The 17210-nt window shown below is 56.6% G+C and overlaps 5 protein-coding genes and 1 non-coding gene across 6 annotated transcripts; 3 read left to right on the forward strand and 3 right to left on the reverse strand.

Annotated features, from left to right (window-relative positions):
* Window positions 1-381: 381 nt before the first annotated feature.
* On the forward strand, window positions 382-2381 carry ColSpa_00355 (peroxisomal targeting signal receptor; the record flags this gene model as incomplete). The annotated part of the gene is made up of 2 exons (XM_049266567.1): window positions 382-576; window positions 612-2381. The coding sequence occupies 2 exons, from the start codon at window positions 382-384 to the stop codon at window positions 2379-2381; spliced, it is 1965 nt and encodes a 654-aa protein (XP_049122524.1).
* Window positions 2382-2660: 279 nt separating this feature from the next.
* On the reverse strand, window positions 2661-3621 carry ColSpa_00356 (putative serine-rich protein; the record flags this gene model as incomplete). Its single annotated transcript, XM_049266568.1, has 2 exons — window positions 2661-3436; window positions 3501-3621. The coding sequence occupies 2 exons, from the start codon at window positions 3619-3621 to the stop codon at window positions 2661-2663; spliced, it is 897 nt and encodes a 298-aa protein (XP_049122525.1).
* Window positions 3622-4300: 679 nt separating this feature from the next.
* On the forward strand, window positions 4301-4834 carry ColSpa_00357 (2-aminomuconate deaminase; the record flags this gene model as incomplete). The annotated part of the gene is made up of 1 exon (XM_049266569.1): window positions 4301-4834. The coding sequence occupies one exon, from the start codon at window positions 4301-4303 to the stop codon at window positions 4832-4834; it is 534 nt and encodes a 177-aa protein (XP_049122526.1).
* A 501-nt stretch (window positions 4835-5335) lies between these two features.
* Window positions 5336-5419, forward strand: ColSpa_tRNA_002. The gene is given in 2 exon segments: window positions 5336-5371; window positions 5384-5419. It is a non-coding gene; the product is annotated as a tRNA-Arg (tRNA).
* Window positions 5420-6771: 1352 nt separating this feature from the next.
* Window positions 6772-8130, reverse strand: ColSpa_00358 (ribonucleoside-diphosphate reductase large chain; the record flags this gene model as incomplete). The annotated part of the gene is made up of 3 exons (XM_049266570.1): window positions 6772-7417; window positions 7552-7920; window positions 8000-8130. 3 exons carry the CDS (start codon window positions 8128-8130, stop codon window positions 6772-6774), a joined length of 1146 nt encoding a protein of 381 aa, XP_049122527.1.
* A 1005-nt stretch (window positions 8131-9135) lies between these two features.
* ColSpa_00359 (protein esc1) lies at window positions 9136-10714 on the reverse strand (the record flags this gene model as incomplete). The annotated part of the gene is made up of 3 exons (XM_049266571.1): window positions 9136-9503; window positions 9556-10539; window positions 10600-10714. The coding sequence occupies 3 exons, from the start codon at window positions 10712-10714 to the stop codon at window positions 9136-9138; spliced, it is 1467 nt and encodes a 488-aa protein (XP_049122528.1).
* Between the last annotated feature and the right edge of the window lie 6496 nt (window positions 10715-17210).

Below are 17210 nucleotides of genomic sequence, written 5' to 3' on the forward strand. Positions count from 1 at the left end.
TCGGAGTTCCAGGCTTGGGCCGCCGGGGTCAAACGCTCCCCCACTATCGGCTGTTCCCTAGACATGCTCTCTGATTGGCTAACCCCGCCTCCGGCAGCGGAGAAAGCAATCAACCGTTGCCGCGCCTAAGCCCCCCGCCGCCGGCCTGCCTCGGTATCTGCTCGGAGACGCAATTGCTCAACATAGCCCAAATTACAAACCAGTCCTTCTTGCCTACCAACTTGGCCTTCTCCAACCAACAACGCGTCTTCGCCTTCGCATTCACACATCTTGAAAACCAGATCAACACACTGTTGGCTACACAATCTGATCCGGAAATCGCGTGCAGTCCCACGATCTCACTTTCAGCCGACGCTTCCCGTGTGGCCCGCGACCGTTAAGATGTCGTTCCTCGGTGGCGCAGAATGCTCAACCTCTGGCAACCCCCTCAGCCAGTTTCAGAAACATGTCCAAGATGACAACAGCCTACAGAGGGACAGACTGGTGCAGCGTGGCCCTAATGCTCTTGCTGGCGGCTTCAGAAGCGCTGGCGCGAGCACCCCACAAGATGAGGTAGACATGATCCCCAGTATTGAAGTAAGATGATTGTAGACTAATTAACGATATCTTAGATGATGAACGGTTTCCTCAACAAGGCACCCGGCCTTCAACAAGAGCTGCCCATGCAGAACGGCGCTGTCCGGATAGACCCTGCCCACAGTGTGCACCTCCGCGCGAACTCGACATCACCAACATGGGCGAACGATTTCCAGAACCAAGCCGCGATGGAGTCGGCCTTTAACGCACCCCAAGGCACACAGTTCAGCCCTGAGGATTTCGCGCGCTTCAGACAGATGAACCAGCAGCCTTCGTCGGCGAGAGCAAGCCCGATGCCCGGTCAGATGGCCCAGCAACCGAGAATGGGGATGGGCATGGGGATGGGCATGGGATACAACAGCATGATGGGCCAGGGCATGTTCCAGCCTATGTATCAGCAGCCTATGCAACAGCAGCCTATGCAACAGCAACCGCAGCACGAGGATGTTAAGGGCAAGGGGAAGCTTGTGGAGCTTGACGACAACAAATGGGAAGAACAGTTTGCGCAGATGGAACTGCAGCAGAAGGAAGACGCCGAGGCCCAGGCGGCGGAGCCTGAACTGGAGGAAATGGACCGGGCAATGCAAAGTGAGACAGGCTTCGGCGATTTCGAGTCAATATGGAGAGGAATCCAGGCTGAAACTGCAGCAGCAAAAGGCATGGTCGACGACACGACGTTCGATAAGTTCGACAGCGAAGACTGGGGTCCAGACTTCACCGGCATGAACGGAGACTGGGGCAGACTCGGTGACCCTGTGATCGAAAATTACCTTTTCGAGGAGGACAACTTCTTCAGCGAGGAGAAGAACGCATTCGATGAGGGCGTACGCATCATGCGCGAGGGAGGAAACCTGTCCTTGGCAGCTCTCGCATTCGAGGCTGCTGTCCAGCAGAACCCAGAGCACACCGAGGCTTGGGTGTACCTTGGATCGGCACAGGCACAGAACGAGAAGGAGACTGCTGCAATCCGTGCGCTTGAGCAAGCTCTCAAGCAAGATCCTAACAACTTGGCTGCTCTCATGGGTTTGGCCGTCTCTTACACCAACGAAGGATACGATAGCACCGCCTACCGGACACTCGAGCGCTGGCTCTCGGTTAAATACCCAAACATCATCGCACCAACGGACTTGCACCCCATGGCCGAGATGGGATTCACCGACCGCCAACAGCTGCATGACAAGGTAACCGGTCTGTTCATCAAGGCTGCACAACTCAGCCCGGATGGCGAACATATGGATCCTGATGTTCAGGTCGGTCTCGGCGTCCTATTTTATGGTGCTGAAGAGTACGACAAGGCTGTCGACTGCTTCACGGCGGCTCTGCACTCTTCGGAACTTGGAACCTCAAACCAGCAAGAGCAGCTGCATCTTCTCTGGAATCGTCTCGGCGCTACCCTCGCTAACTCTGGCCGCTCTGAGGAGGCTATTGCTGCGTACGAGAAGGCATTGAGCATTCATCCCAACTTCGTGCGTGCCCGTTACAATCTTGGCGTCAGCTGCATCAACATTGGATGCCACGCTGAGGCTGCGTCGCACTTCCTCGCGGCGCTCAACATGCACAAGGCCATTGAGAAGAGCGGCCGCAACATGGCGTACGAGATTCTGGGCAGTGGCGAGAGCTCACGCGGCGGTACCAACACAGCTCAACTCGACGAGCAGATTGACCGTATGACGGCCCAGAACCGGAGCACAACGCTCTACGACACTTTGAGAAGGGTGTTCACGCAGATGGGACGCCGAGACCTGGCCGAGAAGACGGTTGCGGGTGTAGATCCCGAGATCTTCAGAGGCGAGTTCGACTTCTAGGTGTCGTCGTGGAGCGTGGAAGGAAGAGCGGACCTGGATTCGCCAAACATGTAGCTTTCACGTGGGTGGCTTGAAAAGAATGATGAGACGACGCCTATCACGAGCATCTTTACGTCCTGCAAACTCATTGTTGGGGACGTTCATTAACAGGCGCATTGAATAGGAACAAACAGCAGGCATAGTTTTGCCACCTTCACGCCTTTCAATGGGGTCCCGTACTGTTGAAATCGTATTGAAGTGATTTATTTATACCATTTGCAAGCATGTGGCAGAGTTGGCTTACGCCGAGAACAGCTTCACCAAGCCATCCACACCAATGTTCCCTCCACTAACGATAAGCCCCAGATCCCAACCTTTCTCGCCAGACTCTCGCTCGACCATGCTCCTGAAATCCTCATTATACAGCGCAACCGCCAGTGGGACCGCAGAACTTGGCTCAATCCACATCTTGAGTCTTTCGAGGATGAGCTTGGTGGCCTCCAAGATCTCCTCCTCAGACACGGCATACATGCCGCTCACTAGCCTCCTTTCATAGATCAGACTCCACGGCGTAGCACTAATAGTCCCGACCAAACCATCCGCCACCGTTCTCGTCTTGACCTCCGTGATCCTCGTGCCGGAGTAGTACCCCCTCCGCCCGTCATCGGCGCCCTCGAACTCGGGCTCGGCGCCAAAGACCTTGATCCCAGTGCCCTCGCAGCTCAGCGCGGTACCGGACAACAACCCACCGCCGCTACAGGGCGCGATGATTGCGTCGAACCTGGCGGGGGACCGCTCCTGCTCGGCGATTTGAGCCTGCATTTCGAGTCCAGCCGTGGCTTGGCCGAGGATCACGTCCGGGTGGTCGTGAGGCGGGACGAGGCGGCCGCCGGTGGAGGCGACGATTTGCGCGGCAACGGCTTCGCGGCCGGAGAAGTCGGGGCCGGAGACGACGACGTTGGCGCCGTAGCCTTTCGTTGCGGCGATCTTGTTGGGGCGGGTCGTGGTTGGCATGACAATGTGGGAGGAGATGCCGTTTTCTGCGGCAGCCAGGGCGAGAGCTTGGGCGTGGTTGCCTGGCGGTTACATCGTTAACGACCGAGACGAGGGGGAAGAGCCGTTTGGTCACGAGAATCTTACCTGCGCTGTATCCGACGACACCCTTCTCCCGTCCGCCGTTCTCGAGCCAGCCCGGTTCCTGCTTGAGTCGCTCTATGGCGTGGAATGCACCGCGAGCCTTGAAAGCGCCTGTTCGCTGCATGTTTTCGCACTTGAACCAAAGTCGGAGGACAGGCTTCGCAGGCCTGCGGCCGCCTATCGACGAGAGCTCTCGCGGGGTGGAGGCAATTTGGCTCAGGGTCTTGTTTGTGAGGAGAGGAGTGAGATGGATGTGAGAGGCGATGAGTTTGTGGGCTTGAACAACTGAGTCCCTGGTCAGGGGAGGACATGTTGAGAGGTTTGCCATTGCTGATACTGGATAGAAGAAGGGTTATGTCTGGGCTGCTGGCTTCGAAATCTATTCATATGCGTTCTGATTCGTTTTTCAAACCAAATCCCCATCGAGACAACTCGCGCAGATAATAATCACTGACTGAGCGAGTGTGTTCAACCAGGGCGATCGACGATTGGTTCCAACACCAAAGGTTCAGGGAACAAGTAATCAAGAAAGCTGCTGCCCTCAAAAACCGAATCACTGCGATAGGAAATCAGCATTTAAATAGACAAGCCAACATTGCATTTGCTGCTGAAATGTCCTACATCGACTGAGTGTCGTCGCGTGTCAGGGGACTGGCACTAACGGCGTGACTTGAAAAGATGCCGATAGTCACTCGGCGACAGCATCAGGACTCCGACGACAGGCTGGTTAACTTTGGAACAGGGAATTCTCGCCTATAGAGTACCCTATGGAAGGCTCAAGCAATTATAAGAGCATACTGTTGATGAGGACCGGTGTCGGGCTTTACCTCCAGGCTCCTTGGACCATAAATACGCACGTTGCCCTGGGAGCAACGCCGCGTAGAAACACCAGCAGCCAAACAGCACAGCATCACATTCTAGATACGCTCAGAGGTCCAGTAAAAACTGCACTCATTGTGCCAAACAACGGCGAGGCAGCCATCTTTCCTACGGGGACCGTCAAAGGCCTCGCAAATTACCCCCGCGGCCGTCTCGCCCCGGCAGCCGTCCACCGCACGCTCTACATCTCGGGGACGTCGTCCCGCCGTCCAGACGGCACCTTTTCAGGAGCTGGGACCGTCTCCAACAGCCCACCCGGCTCCTACGACGTTGAAACGCCGAGCGAGGGAAGCACCCTCCGGCTCGACGTGCGCGAGCAGACGGCCGCGATCCTGCGCAACATCGACGACGTAATCAAACAGGTAACGAACAACCGGGGCGGGCTGGAGAACATCATCGACGCGACTGTGTATTTGGTGGACATGAAGAGGGACTACGCAGCCATGAACGAGGTTTAGAACGGGTTCTGGCCGAGGTTCGAGGAGGCGCCGGCGAGGACGACGGTCGGCGTTAGGGAGTTGCCGGGCGAGGAGATGGTTGTGGAGGTCAAGTGTACCGCTGTTATCGAAGGAGAAGAGTGATGGAAACGCACGAGTCGAAACGTCGCTCACTTACCGCGGGATTGAATGCGTTGGAAAGTATAAATAGAACTTGTGACGATGACTTTGGCTCGTTCTTCGCTTGCGTGGTCAGAGCATTTCTTCTTTTCACTCTTCACTATTTGGCAGACTCAGAAACATGTGCCTCGATGATAAAAGCAAGCCTGGGTTAACAGGAGAATAACATAACAACAATCTTCAACGTCTCTTGCTTATTCTCTGGCCGTGACTCCCTGCCATGGTCGTCGGCACTCTTGCCTCAAAGTGGTTGCTAAACATGATCACGACAGTCTCTCCATTCTTGAACCACTCTCCATTGTGAATTTTCAACAAGCAAAGCTCAAGTCCATCAGGACAAGCGGCCGGTTGGCCCAATGGCAAGGCGTCTGACTACGATTCGTTCGTGCAATCAGGAGATTCTGGGTTCGACCCCCAGGCTGGTCAATATTCTTTTGCAATCTGTGCTGGATTCCGCCCAATTGTTTTTTTCTTTAAGTCGGTGGGCTAGGGTGAGAGACTAGCGAGGATCGTCCGTGGTGGGTGGGACTCGACGCGGCGGGCCTGACCAAAGCGCGGACCAACCACGTGCCCGGGCCACGACGAACGTGGAAAAGGGCGCTGGAAGGAGGGTGCCAGAAAGGGGCAGGTCGTTCGGCCGGGGGGCCGGGCGGGTGGAGTCGCCGACCCCACGCCAGAGGGGGGAGGGGAGGGGGCCCGAGGAGCCGGAAGAAGCAGTAAGCCAAAGGCCGCTACGGCGACACCGGCTTAGGGGACGCCTTCACATGCGCCGGGCCCTGCCTGTTCGCCCATCAACGAGAAACATTGCAACTGTGGGGAGGAGAGGAGAGGAGAGAAGAGGAGAGGAGGGGGGAAACAATAGCGGGAGCGGCTGTTCCAAAAAAGGAAGACGTCAAGACTGACTCGACGTCGGGCGGACGGACGGGGATCGCCGGGCGTGCAGAGAAAAAAGCTTTGCCCAGCACCGCGGGGTTGGACTGCATGGCCCGTGTGGATTATGCCGAAAGACAAGAAGGGGGAAAGGGGAGATAGGGAAAGAGGAGGGGGGGGAGGGAAGAGAGATAAGAGCCGGACGGGACGACGACCGGGGGTCGGGATTGACCAGCACCACTGAACCTCTGGCGGCAGGGCCGCCCCACATCTCAGGCCGGCCGCCGGTCGGTGCTTCGAAAGGCCGGGGTGCTGCTGGCTTGTCGATGGCTCCTCTTGTTCGCCGGGCTCCCCATGACGACACCCCAGAGCCGGCCTTCGTCCCGCTTGGAGCCGGGACAGGTTGCCCGGGGGGGACAACCGAGCCAAGGAAACGGACCAGGAACAGTGTGGCACCGGGAACGAACAGCGGGAAACATGGGCCTGTAAAGAAGAGATTATACATTTTTTCTTTCCATACATGAGGCCGTCATGTATGCAAAAAGCCGTCGTCGTGGCCCTTTCTTTCTACAAGTTTCATATTATACAAAGCCTCGTTCGGCACAGCCCCCTTTTTTTTTCTTCTCTGTCTCCGTCGCTCGCTTCGATGGAGCCATTGCAACAACCTCCGCTGTTTGTCGCCTTGCCATCGTTTCGCCTGTTCATGACACTTCGCGGTTAAGCCTTCCACCTCTGCTCCCCCCATCTCACCACGAGCTCGTCTGTGGCTTGCGCGGGAAATAAAGTAGTAAAGTAGAAAATACGACACGTCAGAAGTATCTTAAAAAAAAAAGAAGAGTCGCGTCCACTTTCTTCTCGTACACTGGACTGGAGTTCTCCTCTCTCCCGTCTTTGCAGACTCGCCAAACTTAGGCGTTCCAGTTCATGTCTTGCTTGCCAGCCTCGGGCTTCTGCTCCTTCTGCGCCTCCTCGGCCTGTTCGTGCTCCACCTCGACGCGCTCCTCAACCTCCTTCTGCGAATTGTTGTAGTCACGCGACCTGTTGTTGCCACGCTCGCGCTCACGGGGATTCCGGCCCTTGCGGTTCTGGCGGTCCTTCCGGCCCGTCTCCTTGGTCGCCGGCGCGAACGAGACCTTGAGGTCACGGCCGCGGATCTGGGCACCCTTGAGCGATTCAATGGCAACCGCAGCGGACTCGATGCTGGCAAAGTCGGCGTGCGCGAAGCCGCGCGGCCAGCCCGTCGCGCGGTCCACGGCGACACGCACGTCCGTGACGTCCTTGAGCGAGGCAAAGAGGTTGTTCAGGTCCGCATCCGACGCCTCGAAGGCGATGTTGCCAACGTACAGCGTGTTAGTCGGTGGGCCGTCGTAGGCCCGGTTGACGCGGGCGGGCCGGCCGTCTCCCCTGTCGCCGCTGTCCCTTCTGCCGCCCTGGGGACGCTCACCGGCCGGACGGGGCTTGGCGACGATGCGGCGGCCGTGCCAGAAGGTTCCGTCGACGTTCTCGGCGGCCGTGATGACAGACTCGGCGTCTTTGAAGTAGACGAAACAGAAACTGTGCGCGCAGAGAGGTTAGCCCCTGATCGATGTGATGGGAGAATTTTCAGCTGCGCCCCATCTTCTTCCGCGGGGAAAACTGGAACGCAAACACTGCATCTTGTACGCCAAGTACAACGGGGACAAACTTACGTTCTCTTGGGCGGCATCGAAACGCCAACAACCTCACCGTACTTGGAAAACGCCTCGCTCAGGTCATCGGGTTTGACGTCGAAGGAGTAGTTCTGGACGAAGAGGACGTGCTCGCTGGGGTCCTGACGCGGCTGTCTCTGCTCGCGAGGTGCCTGGGAGCCCTCCTCCTGCTGGTACTGCTGCTCGTCGCGGAACGCAACGGAACGGGAGAACGCCCTGGGGGCAGCGACGGAGAAGTATCTGGCAGAGATGGCGGCGGCGTTGAGGGCACGCAGAGCGGACGAGATGGTCTGTGACTTGGGCGCAACAGCGGCGGCGGAGACCGAGCTGGTCAAGGTGGCGCGGGTGGCCGCGCGACGGATGGAATGCCTGCCATTGGGGAAAGTCCTCGATTAGCTTCTTGTTTGTTCAACCAGCGCCATACCGATACAATTGCACGAGTACTCACATTTTTTGGTTGGAAAGACGGGAAATATGGGATGTGTTGATGAAGAGGAAAGGGCAAAAGGGTTGGCGGCGAAAGGTGCTGATGTAGTAGGTGAGGTCGCCTGGGCGAACGACGAACAGAAATTTTGGCATGACCGTGTCGAGGGTCCTGACGTTTGCCAGACGCTAGCCTCCATTTGGCCTTAGCTTCCCGTCGCCGGGGATCCACCCGGAGCCACAATCGCCTGTCCACCCCTGCCGACTGAGGCTTGAGCTCTGTCGGCGGGTTTCGTCAAGATTCAGGAGTGGTTCGCCATGGGATTCAGATTGGCGTGGAAAATTTTCTGATTTTTGCTGAATCTGAATATCTCGTCTAGGAGAAGATTATCGCCCGAAAGTCATACACTGCTCGCTGACAGGGAGAGGCCTAGGCTCGTCCCCGATAGAACAAACCCAATGTCGCCTGTTCACTCATTTTTAACCGTCTGTTCAGACAGACTGGATTTTAGTCATTGATTTCCTCCGTCAACCATTGAACCCGGTGTACGGATCCTCCCACGAGATTTCTGCTTCTTCCCAACGCAAAGCAATGGACCACATCAAGCGCACCAGGAGCCATCGACTCTTTCCCGTAGACCATCACGTGGGTATATACACCAGACACTCCAACCCTCGATCCCGCCATGGCCTTCTCGGTATTCCCGTGTCGAGCTTTGACTCCCCAAACACTAGAAAGAACTCGCGCCGTCCGACTTTTTTTATTTCCCCACTGACCAAGGACGAAAGTACAATGTTGTCCCGCCTTGTCAGACCAACCAAAAGTGTGAGCCGTTGGCGCACTGCTAGTATTGACACATTCAACCAAGAAAAAAAAAACATAAGAGACAAGCCGACAAAGGGCATCCCGGTGCGCAGTGCATTCCGGTGTAGGTACAGAACTGTAATAGAACACGCAGACCCGTGATCCGGGCCGCGGATATGGTGCAAAGGGTATTGGTAGGTCGACCATCCAGGCCAATCACTAATTTGTCGGATGTGTCCCGAGCCCTGGACGCAGAGGTCGCCATCGTGACAGGGAGACGAGAAAAGCTTGCGTCGTTCAGCAAGCCAGAACTTGGCGCCCCCCGAGGTATCATCTCATCCCGTAGTTCGCAAGACTCAGTACCTTTCGGGACGGTACCCATTGATCCTCGGGGCCTCGTATTGAACGCCGGTCATTGAATCCGGTCCGTTGGTAATGCTGCCGTTCAAGCCCCGAATAGGTGGCAACTCACGACGATTCGCGTAGGGATCTGTCTGGTAGGCCGCTGACGGCGGAGGCGGTGGGGCGGCCTGTGACTGAGCTGGCGCCTGGCCTGGCGGAGATTGTTGTAGCCGCATGTTGTGCAACTCGTTCTGCATACGCTGAATGTCGACGCGTAGGTTGTGGTTATCCTGCCGAAGGCCGTCATTTTCCTGAGCCAGCGTAGTGTTTTGCGACTGCACAATACGCATGACCTCAGCCATCCGTTGGTGTTCCGAGATTGCTGTGCTGTGTCAGCTTCACGTCATGAACCTCGACAGGTGGGGTGCACATACCTTTGGTAAGAATTTCCCACTTGGATGCCTTGGAGCCGCGCTCCTGCGGCATCAAGTCGCGCAGCTGGTCAAATAGCTCCTTCATTTCTGTCCTTCTCTTCCGCTCCGCCAGCTTATGGCTCTTGCGCAGCTCGGGTGTGCGGCTGTACGGCTGGGAACCGGTTCGCGAGGCGGCGTCATCGTCGCGCAGGTCTCCAATCTGCTTATGTTGCAACGAATGATGGTGAACGGGAGGGAACTCGGAAGACGTGCTCGACAGACGGTTGTTGAAGTCGGCAGGCTCGTCCAAGCGCCTCTGACCGGGTGGTAGTCTCGATTCCGTCGTGAATTGGCTGCTGGCTATTGACTCAGCAATGCTGCTTCGCCTGGAGTCGAGATAGGTGTCGTGAGGACCGATTCGCTGTATATCTTCCTCGGGGAACGCCCATGCCTGACCCTTTGTGGGCTCCGCAGCTCTCGCAATGTTGCTTGTCGCAGGACCGGTAATGGCCGGAGCAGTTCGGATGATCTTGGGGTTCTCGGGGTTTCGGTCATTACTGGGTTGATACCCGTTGGAGATGCGGTGTACGGAAAGGTTGTCCAGGCCATTACGGGGGTTGCGTTGTTGGTTAAGGGTGTTCTGTATCGAGGTTGTCGACTGGTTATGGCTTGCGTACGGGGAGTTCCCGCCCAATCTCATGTCGTGGAAACCCTGGTTTATCCTGCTGTCGACGCTCTCTCTGCGAGACCCGGGACCCATCATGTCGTGGGCTACACCAGAGTCCAATGACGTTGGACGCTCGAATCGACGCGGATCAGTGCCGCCAACCGTTGTTGGCGACACCATCGAAGCAACGCTCATATTACTCTGCGCAGGCGAAACCAGCGGTTGAGGGACCATGTTCGTGGTGACAGGTGAAGGCGTCTTGTCTGCTAGCGAAGACTGGTAGCCAGAGCCGGTGGGACTGAGGACATTGGTGCCCATGCCTGAAGCGGCGGAGTTGTCTGCACAGGTAAAGGGTCAATCACGGTCTTCAGCACGTTGTTGGCTCTTGATCAACATACGCTTGCTCGAGGCATCTGTACTGGAAAAATAAGCCGAGTCGCGGTTCTCGTCCGGGTTCAAAACCCCTGCCAATCCCGCAGGGAGCTTCTGAGAACCTGGTCGCTGTGTGTCCATGTTGTGCTTCGGCAGCTGTCTGGGAACAAATGCTGGAGAGTGAGGAACGGGTGCGAAGACGGCGTAAGAACCTTCTGGTCGTGATGCGTGATATGGCCGGGTGAAGACTCGAAACAAGGGCGCAACGAAGAAAAGGGGCCGGTTGGTTGGTTGGTTGGTTGGTTGGTAGAGCCGCCGCGAAGAAACAGATTGACTAGGGTCGAGTTGCGCTCAACATGCGAAAGCGACAGCAGCCTCTCGAAAGGCGTCTGAACGCGCAGGCTGCTCGAATCGTTGGGGATCGATAGTAAACGAGCGAGAAGTTGGCAAAAGGGGGGAAGAGATCGAGCAGGCGAAGGTGGGATGGGGAGGATTGTATAGGACGAAGTCGGGGGGCAAGGAGGAGAGGTCTAATGAACTCCAAGGCCGACGTGCTGTGAGGTAGAGAAAGGCGGGTGTGTGGAGGAAGACGGCTCGAGGCAGTCAGTTTCAAGATTGAGAAGACGGGAGCTGGGGTGGGAGGGGACAAGATGGAATTGAGCAGGCGGGAGCGCTAGGTGGGTGGAAGGGCGGGCGACTTGGCCTGAGCAGAAGCAGCAGTAGCAGGCTCAGATATGTACCTCTGTAGGAAGTACGGATGCTGGTGGTAAGGGTGGAGGGGGGGGAGCGTCAAGACGACGGTCTTCGTACCGGGGTTGGTTGGGGGGAGAGGACGTACAGGGCAGGCTAGGACAAGCCCAGGACAGGGCAAGACAAGACAGGGTTTCTGGGTACAGAACAGAGAAGGGGAGGGGGAGTGAAGCTAAACTCTCTCTCTCTCTCTCTCTCTCTCTCTCTCACTCTCAGACTCGCACACTGGTGGATGGCACTAAACTGCATCTGAGGTACTCTCTTCCTTGTCCCACGTCCCAACTCACGTCAAGGAGAACAGTCTACCTTGTTTATCCGCAAAAAATATGAAGAAAGAATAATTGCCAAAAGAATCAGGGGCAACAGCGAAGATGTGCTTGTGGACATTAATCGCACATCGGGGACAGCCAGAGAAGAATCGGGCAGGGCAAGAGATGGCAAACCAACGCATATGACGCGGAAGTAATTTTGGCAAGACTGACTTGATTCTGGCCTTCGTCATCAACAACCACCATTCTATCCTCCTTGTTGCACCTTCTTCTGCTTCTCCCCCCTTTCCCCCCCCGTCTTCCAGCCATCCAGCGCGCTTGAGGAATCCTCAAACCTGGAAATAAGGTAAGGTAAGGTAAGGTACTATAGCGCTACCGCAGACAGGCGGACTCCTTGAATAAAGTGTGGACGTAGCCCGATCGAGTGAATGTACCCGTGCCCTTTTGGGGTGTCGCTGCCGGCCCTCTCACTGGTGCCCGACGACTGTCCAGCGCCAGTCCACGCCTCCAAGAACAAGCAGCCAGGGCGCATGGGGGTCTACCGTCCGTGTTAAGCCAGGCGAGGCAGTACTTGGCGGTCAAGTATCCTCGACTCGGTCCTTACGCTGTGTGCCTAGGGTGTGTCACTCGATTTTTCTCTTTGTCCTACCCTGCAGACCAGCCGCCTCGTGGCCGACACGGCGGCAAAGCCGAACTCTGCTCTGGGGATTTTGTGCACGCATGGGCGCTGTTCACGTTTCTTGTTTCCCGGACTCGGCGGTAGCGAGTACCTAATTTGTTTGTCTCAGCCCACGATGACTATCCCTGTCCCTGCGCGGACATGACCTCCAGAAAGCCTGGTCTCGCGCATGTATCGATACGTACGCCCTCGTGGATGTACCACACCCCTTCTGGGAAGCTTGAGGGGAGGGGACGTCTCCGATGAAAGTGGGGCCGCCGCCCTCACATGCATCGAGCATCCCCCTCGCCGTGTGGCATCCTGGAGAAGGTTTTTGCTAACAGCCGCGTGTGGTGCGTGTGTGGTGTGCGTGTGCGTACTCTCGTGTTTTGTGGTGGAGGTGTATGTCAAGAGTATTCTCTGAACAAAGCCTCTATTCAGCTCTACGTTTGATGGCTCGGGGGCAACACACCTTCCTCGAGCAACTGTGCGCCATCCCCAATGCTGCTGCTCTTCTGGCTCCTCGTGTTGTGGTTCAGTCTCTGCTGGGGACCTCCATCGCATTGTCCTCCAGTCCTGGTATTCGTGTGAGCACAAGCCAGACGGGTTTCCCAACCGGATGGGTGAATGCTCGAGACAGCGAGACAGTTGCGTAATTACACCGGCGGCGGCTGCAGTGGGCAGCTGCAGACACACTCGAAATTTGTAACCCTTTTGGATGCGTCAAAAAGGCGACCGGCAATCGCCATGTTTCCTACCCATAGGTAGAACCGCAGCAAGCCCTGCCGAGCGACACCGGAGCCACAGGCACTGCACCATGCCACGCCGCCGATGCCATGCCTGACCAAATCAGGCCTGCACGTTGGTCAGGCCAGGTCGTTCCAAAGACGAGTCTCGCGGACGACGTCGAGAGGCGGCTAACAACAGAAGGAATGAAAAATGATGGCGGATTCTGATGACGGACCCGCTGTTTTCATGTTTCGTCTCACAGTGATCGAGACCAGATGCCACCCGGGCCCGGGGCTTGCGAACTGGAGGGGGCCATAAGCAAGTTGGGAAGCTCGGCGAGCCACGAATGCCAGACACGCCGACCCAAAGAGACAAGGAAGCCGGCCCGATCGTTTGTTTGGACACTTTGTTAGGTATTTGGAACAGCGTGTGTCAACGCCATCGCGGCCGTGTAGGCGTCACTCTCGTGGCTCGGACTCGAACGCCGATCTGGTCCCTGGATCAAATTTCGACGATGTGGTTGTTTGCAGCCGGAACAAGATCGCCAGTATCCGTCCCAGGACAGACATCTGCAAACTATGCCACGTCGTATCACGGTCTAGGCACCCTGTCGACTTTTTCGGAGCCAGCACAGCGGCCAAGGAGGGGGGAGGTCGGCCGAGAATTCCAGCGGTGGCAGGAGCAAAGGTCGAGGCCCAGATGCTGCCAAAACTGGCACACTTCCGGCCGTCTAGCATGTTTTTTTATGTGCTGCAGATATCGATTGATGGCAATGGGATTGCGTAGCGAAGTCCAGTTAGGACCCGAATCAAAACAAGGACAATCGACAACAAAGAAAGGGAGTCGATCGTCCATCCCCGAAACCTAAAGCCCTCGTGCCCCTTTCTCACGACTCGATCGAGTCCCCATCGGTGCTGCCTGGTCCGCTGCTGTGGTTTGGTACACTACAATGATCAAATCGGCGTAGGAAAGTCGTCTGTCATGGAGTTTGACGCGTTGTAATGTACTCTGCGCAACCACTTTGCCGAGTTGAGGGAGAAGACGGGTCGGGTGGTGCTGGTAGTCGATGCCGATGGGGTTGGGGTTGGAAAATCTGAAGCCTAGGATCCCTTCCTCTCAGAGTCCCTTTTCTCTTTTCTTCACCGAAGGAAGGAAGGGATCTGGGTGCCAGGACAGGGCTGTCAATCTAGGATGAGCCCCCGGTCCCGGGGACGAGACGGAAGAGGATGGTGTTTCTTGCATCCTGGTTGTAACCCGATAGATGGCAGGGTAGACGGCCAGAGCCAGCGTCGTCGGATCCACGAGCCACCACATCGGGTTGGCGATGCTGGGAGCATAAGAAAACGACCAAGTGGCAGGGGCTTGCTACCTGTACACTACACTACTCGAGCCTTGAGGTCGCTACCGTACGTACCCGCACTGCATGGTGGTAGGACAGGATTCTGTCTAGGTACTAATAATGGTGTACTATAGCAAATGCGCTATGGGTTGTGCCTCGCAGTAGGTAGGTGGTGATTGAGGTGGGCACCCCCAGCATAGTGTACAAGGCGGAGCATGGCATGGTAACCGCGTGCGGAGCTGGCAGCGGTCATAGCACCCTCGATTCCAGCCGGGGCCTTGCAGGTCGCGTTAGCTGTTTGCCTCGTGCGCACCGGGCTGGGAATAAGCTGGGAGCGGCACCGTTTGCGATGGGCGACGGGCGATGGGCGATGCGGGATGTGCACGTCCATTCGTGGGTGACGGATCCATCCCGCCATGTCAGTAGCAATCCAGGCGACTGGATTAGGCCGATCGGTCCCATGTGCATACCATGCGGCAAAGCGTCAGTGTCTGCGAGGATTTTGTACCACCACCATCGACAAAGAGCCCCAAAGTCCATCGTCATTCGCCCCCTCTCGAGCTAGGGACGTTAGCCTGAGCCGAGACGGGAGACGGGAGACGGGAGACGTAAGCAGGAAACACAACCGTGCGCGAAGGGAAACGCCCAGCCAAGCGGACAAGCCAATTCGTTTGGCCAGCACCAGGGCAATCCTCAACCCAGAGCACTGCGTCTAGATTAACGTACAGATACTCGCGGCTGTCTGTGGGGGGGGGAGGGGGAAGCTGCGAGTATTCAAGCGGACAAGCACGACGACAAGGGGAAGACCCGACAAACCCACAGTAGAAGAAGAAAAAAAATATGTCTCGGTTCTTTTGGGGGCTACTTTGCTTTTGGCTTTCAGTGAACCATGGCACTGCAAAGCAAGATGTGCCAGTGCGACAAGGTGATGGCCGGCGTTGGCTGACAGGTAATTACAGGTGCCCGCTGGTGGTGGTGGTGTTTGTTCGTGTCCACTGGCGGTGATGCAACGCTGTCCAACAAAGAGCCGCTGGCGTATCTACGTTTGTAGGTAGGCATCTGGGTGAGTGGGTGGACCGGTTGTGGTCTTATTATTGTTGTTTGTTGTTGCGATGGATGAAAACCCGCGCGGCTTGGCTAGATGTTGGCGCAGAGGAATGTTTCCGTCAAGAGAGACGGCTGAAGCACTGGTCGGGGACCGTTTTGGCTCGACAAGTGGCAGGTACAGCCCGGTTCCTCCTCGCGGATCTGGTCCTTTCTTCGCTTGCTCTCCCAATCCCAGGTATCAGACGGGCAATAAGATATGTCCTCCGGGTCACAGCACACGGGACGTACATGACCTCGAGGAAAAGATTCCATAATGGCACATGCAGGCAAAGCATCAGGGTGGTGCTTGTGTCGGCGTCCGTTGTGGCATGCAAGACAATAAGAAAAACCCCACGTTGGCGGCCCTTTGGATTCAGAGTTTCCACATCGCTCGACGCACGATACGGACTGTCCGGACTCGAGCCGAGTTGATTTGCGTTTATGTCTTTTTAGCTCAGCATCGCAACTCAGCAGCAGCAGCATCAACGGGGAGCCTCTCCTACATTACCTACGTGGTATTGTACTACCGGCCCACCTCTGCTGGGCTAGCCACTGTACTCGCGAGGAAGGACACTCTCATTGCGAGGTTCGCACGCGGTGTGCCTGTCGGCCAGTGCTCGGCTCTGATCGTACCCAGCTCTGGGTCTGGAACGTCCGTCTGATTGAGACAAACGCCCAGTCTCCGTGCAAATACCGTCAACTCTGTTTTCCCTCCTAACGTGCCAGCCCAACGACAAATATTGACAAGCAGCTCCGGAACAGATAAAGTCCGCGCCTCAGTGGCTGGGCCTAGGGGCGGCTACGACGAAAAGGCGGACGAAGTGGTGGGCCCGGTGCGGTGCGTGTGGTGTGTGTGTTGGAAGGATGTGATCGCGCTAGCCGCCAAGTCTCGACAAGGGAGCCTCGTGCGAAGTGGGGGAGGGAAGAAGGACTTTTCTTTTTTTATTTCCTCTTTGCATTGAGTTATTCTCGGCGGCACGGTCGGTGATCTGCGCTGGAAAAGATGCTGCGATGCTGGGAGCTGATCGGGTCTAAGCCGGGCACTGATAGTCGCTGTGTAGCGGTACCTTTTCCTTACCATCATCAGCCAGGTGGTTTACGTACGCTGTGTCATCTCAGCAGCCCCCCTTCGTCTCCCTCATTGTACATAGTTTATCAAATTGAAGACTAGGACTGGGATGAGCATGGAGCAGAGGAAGCCGGTAGCAGCTGTCGATCCGCTGGCGCGTGTGGGGTGCCGTTACGCTGCCTCACCTCAGGTACATATCCGCCGAGTCTGTTTTGTGTTTTGTGCAAGGCGAACGTGGCGCCAGCCTGCGGTGAATTGTGGGAGGCGAAGAGAGGGTGGGGGCCTCAGCTCGGGCAGCACAGAGCAGCCCGAGACCAAGGCACTCAGCTTTTCTCGGGCACGTGGAGACGTACCGATCACCTTCGCTCAACTTGTCTGTATCCAACCAAGTGCATGCTTGCACAACTTCTGCTCGATGGTCGCTTCCCACATAACTTCATCCACCTTTGGCATCGGATTGGCGGCAGGAAAAGCGGGCTCGCAGCACCTTCCCACGTCCAGCGTCGATCCTTCCGTCCCTCCTGCTGGGCCTTTTTTCTTTTCTTTTTTTCAGTCGTTTTTTCCCCAAGTCCCTTCTTCTCCACAGCGTGTTAGGTAATGCATCGACTCCTTGGACCATGTCGTCAGCAGGCTCTTACCTACTATGGTATATTCCGCTGCATAGCACACGGGGCTTCCACGAGGCGGTACCCTTTTTCCGTGTACATAGTACCTACCTCGCCATGCGAGCCCGGCAG

This window comes from Colletotrichum spaethianum (genome assembly GCF_022836535.1).
Source record: "Colletotrichum spaethianum MAFF 239500 DNA, contig01, whole genome shotgun sequence".
NCBI lineage: Eukaryota > Fungi > Ascomycota > Sordariomycetes > Glomerellales > Glomerellaceae > Colletotrichum > Colletotrichum spaethianum.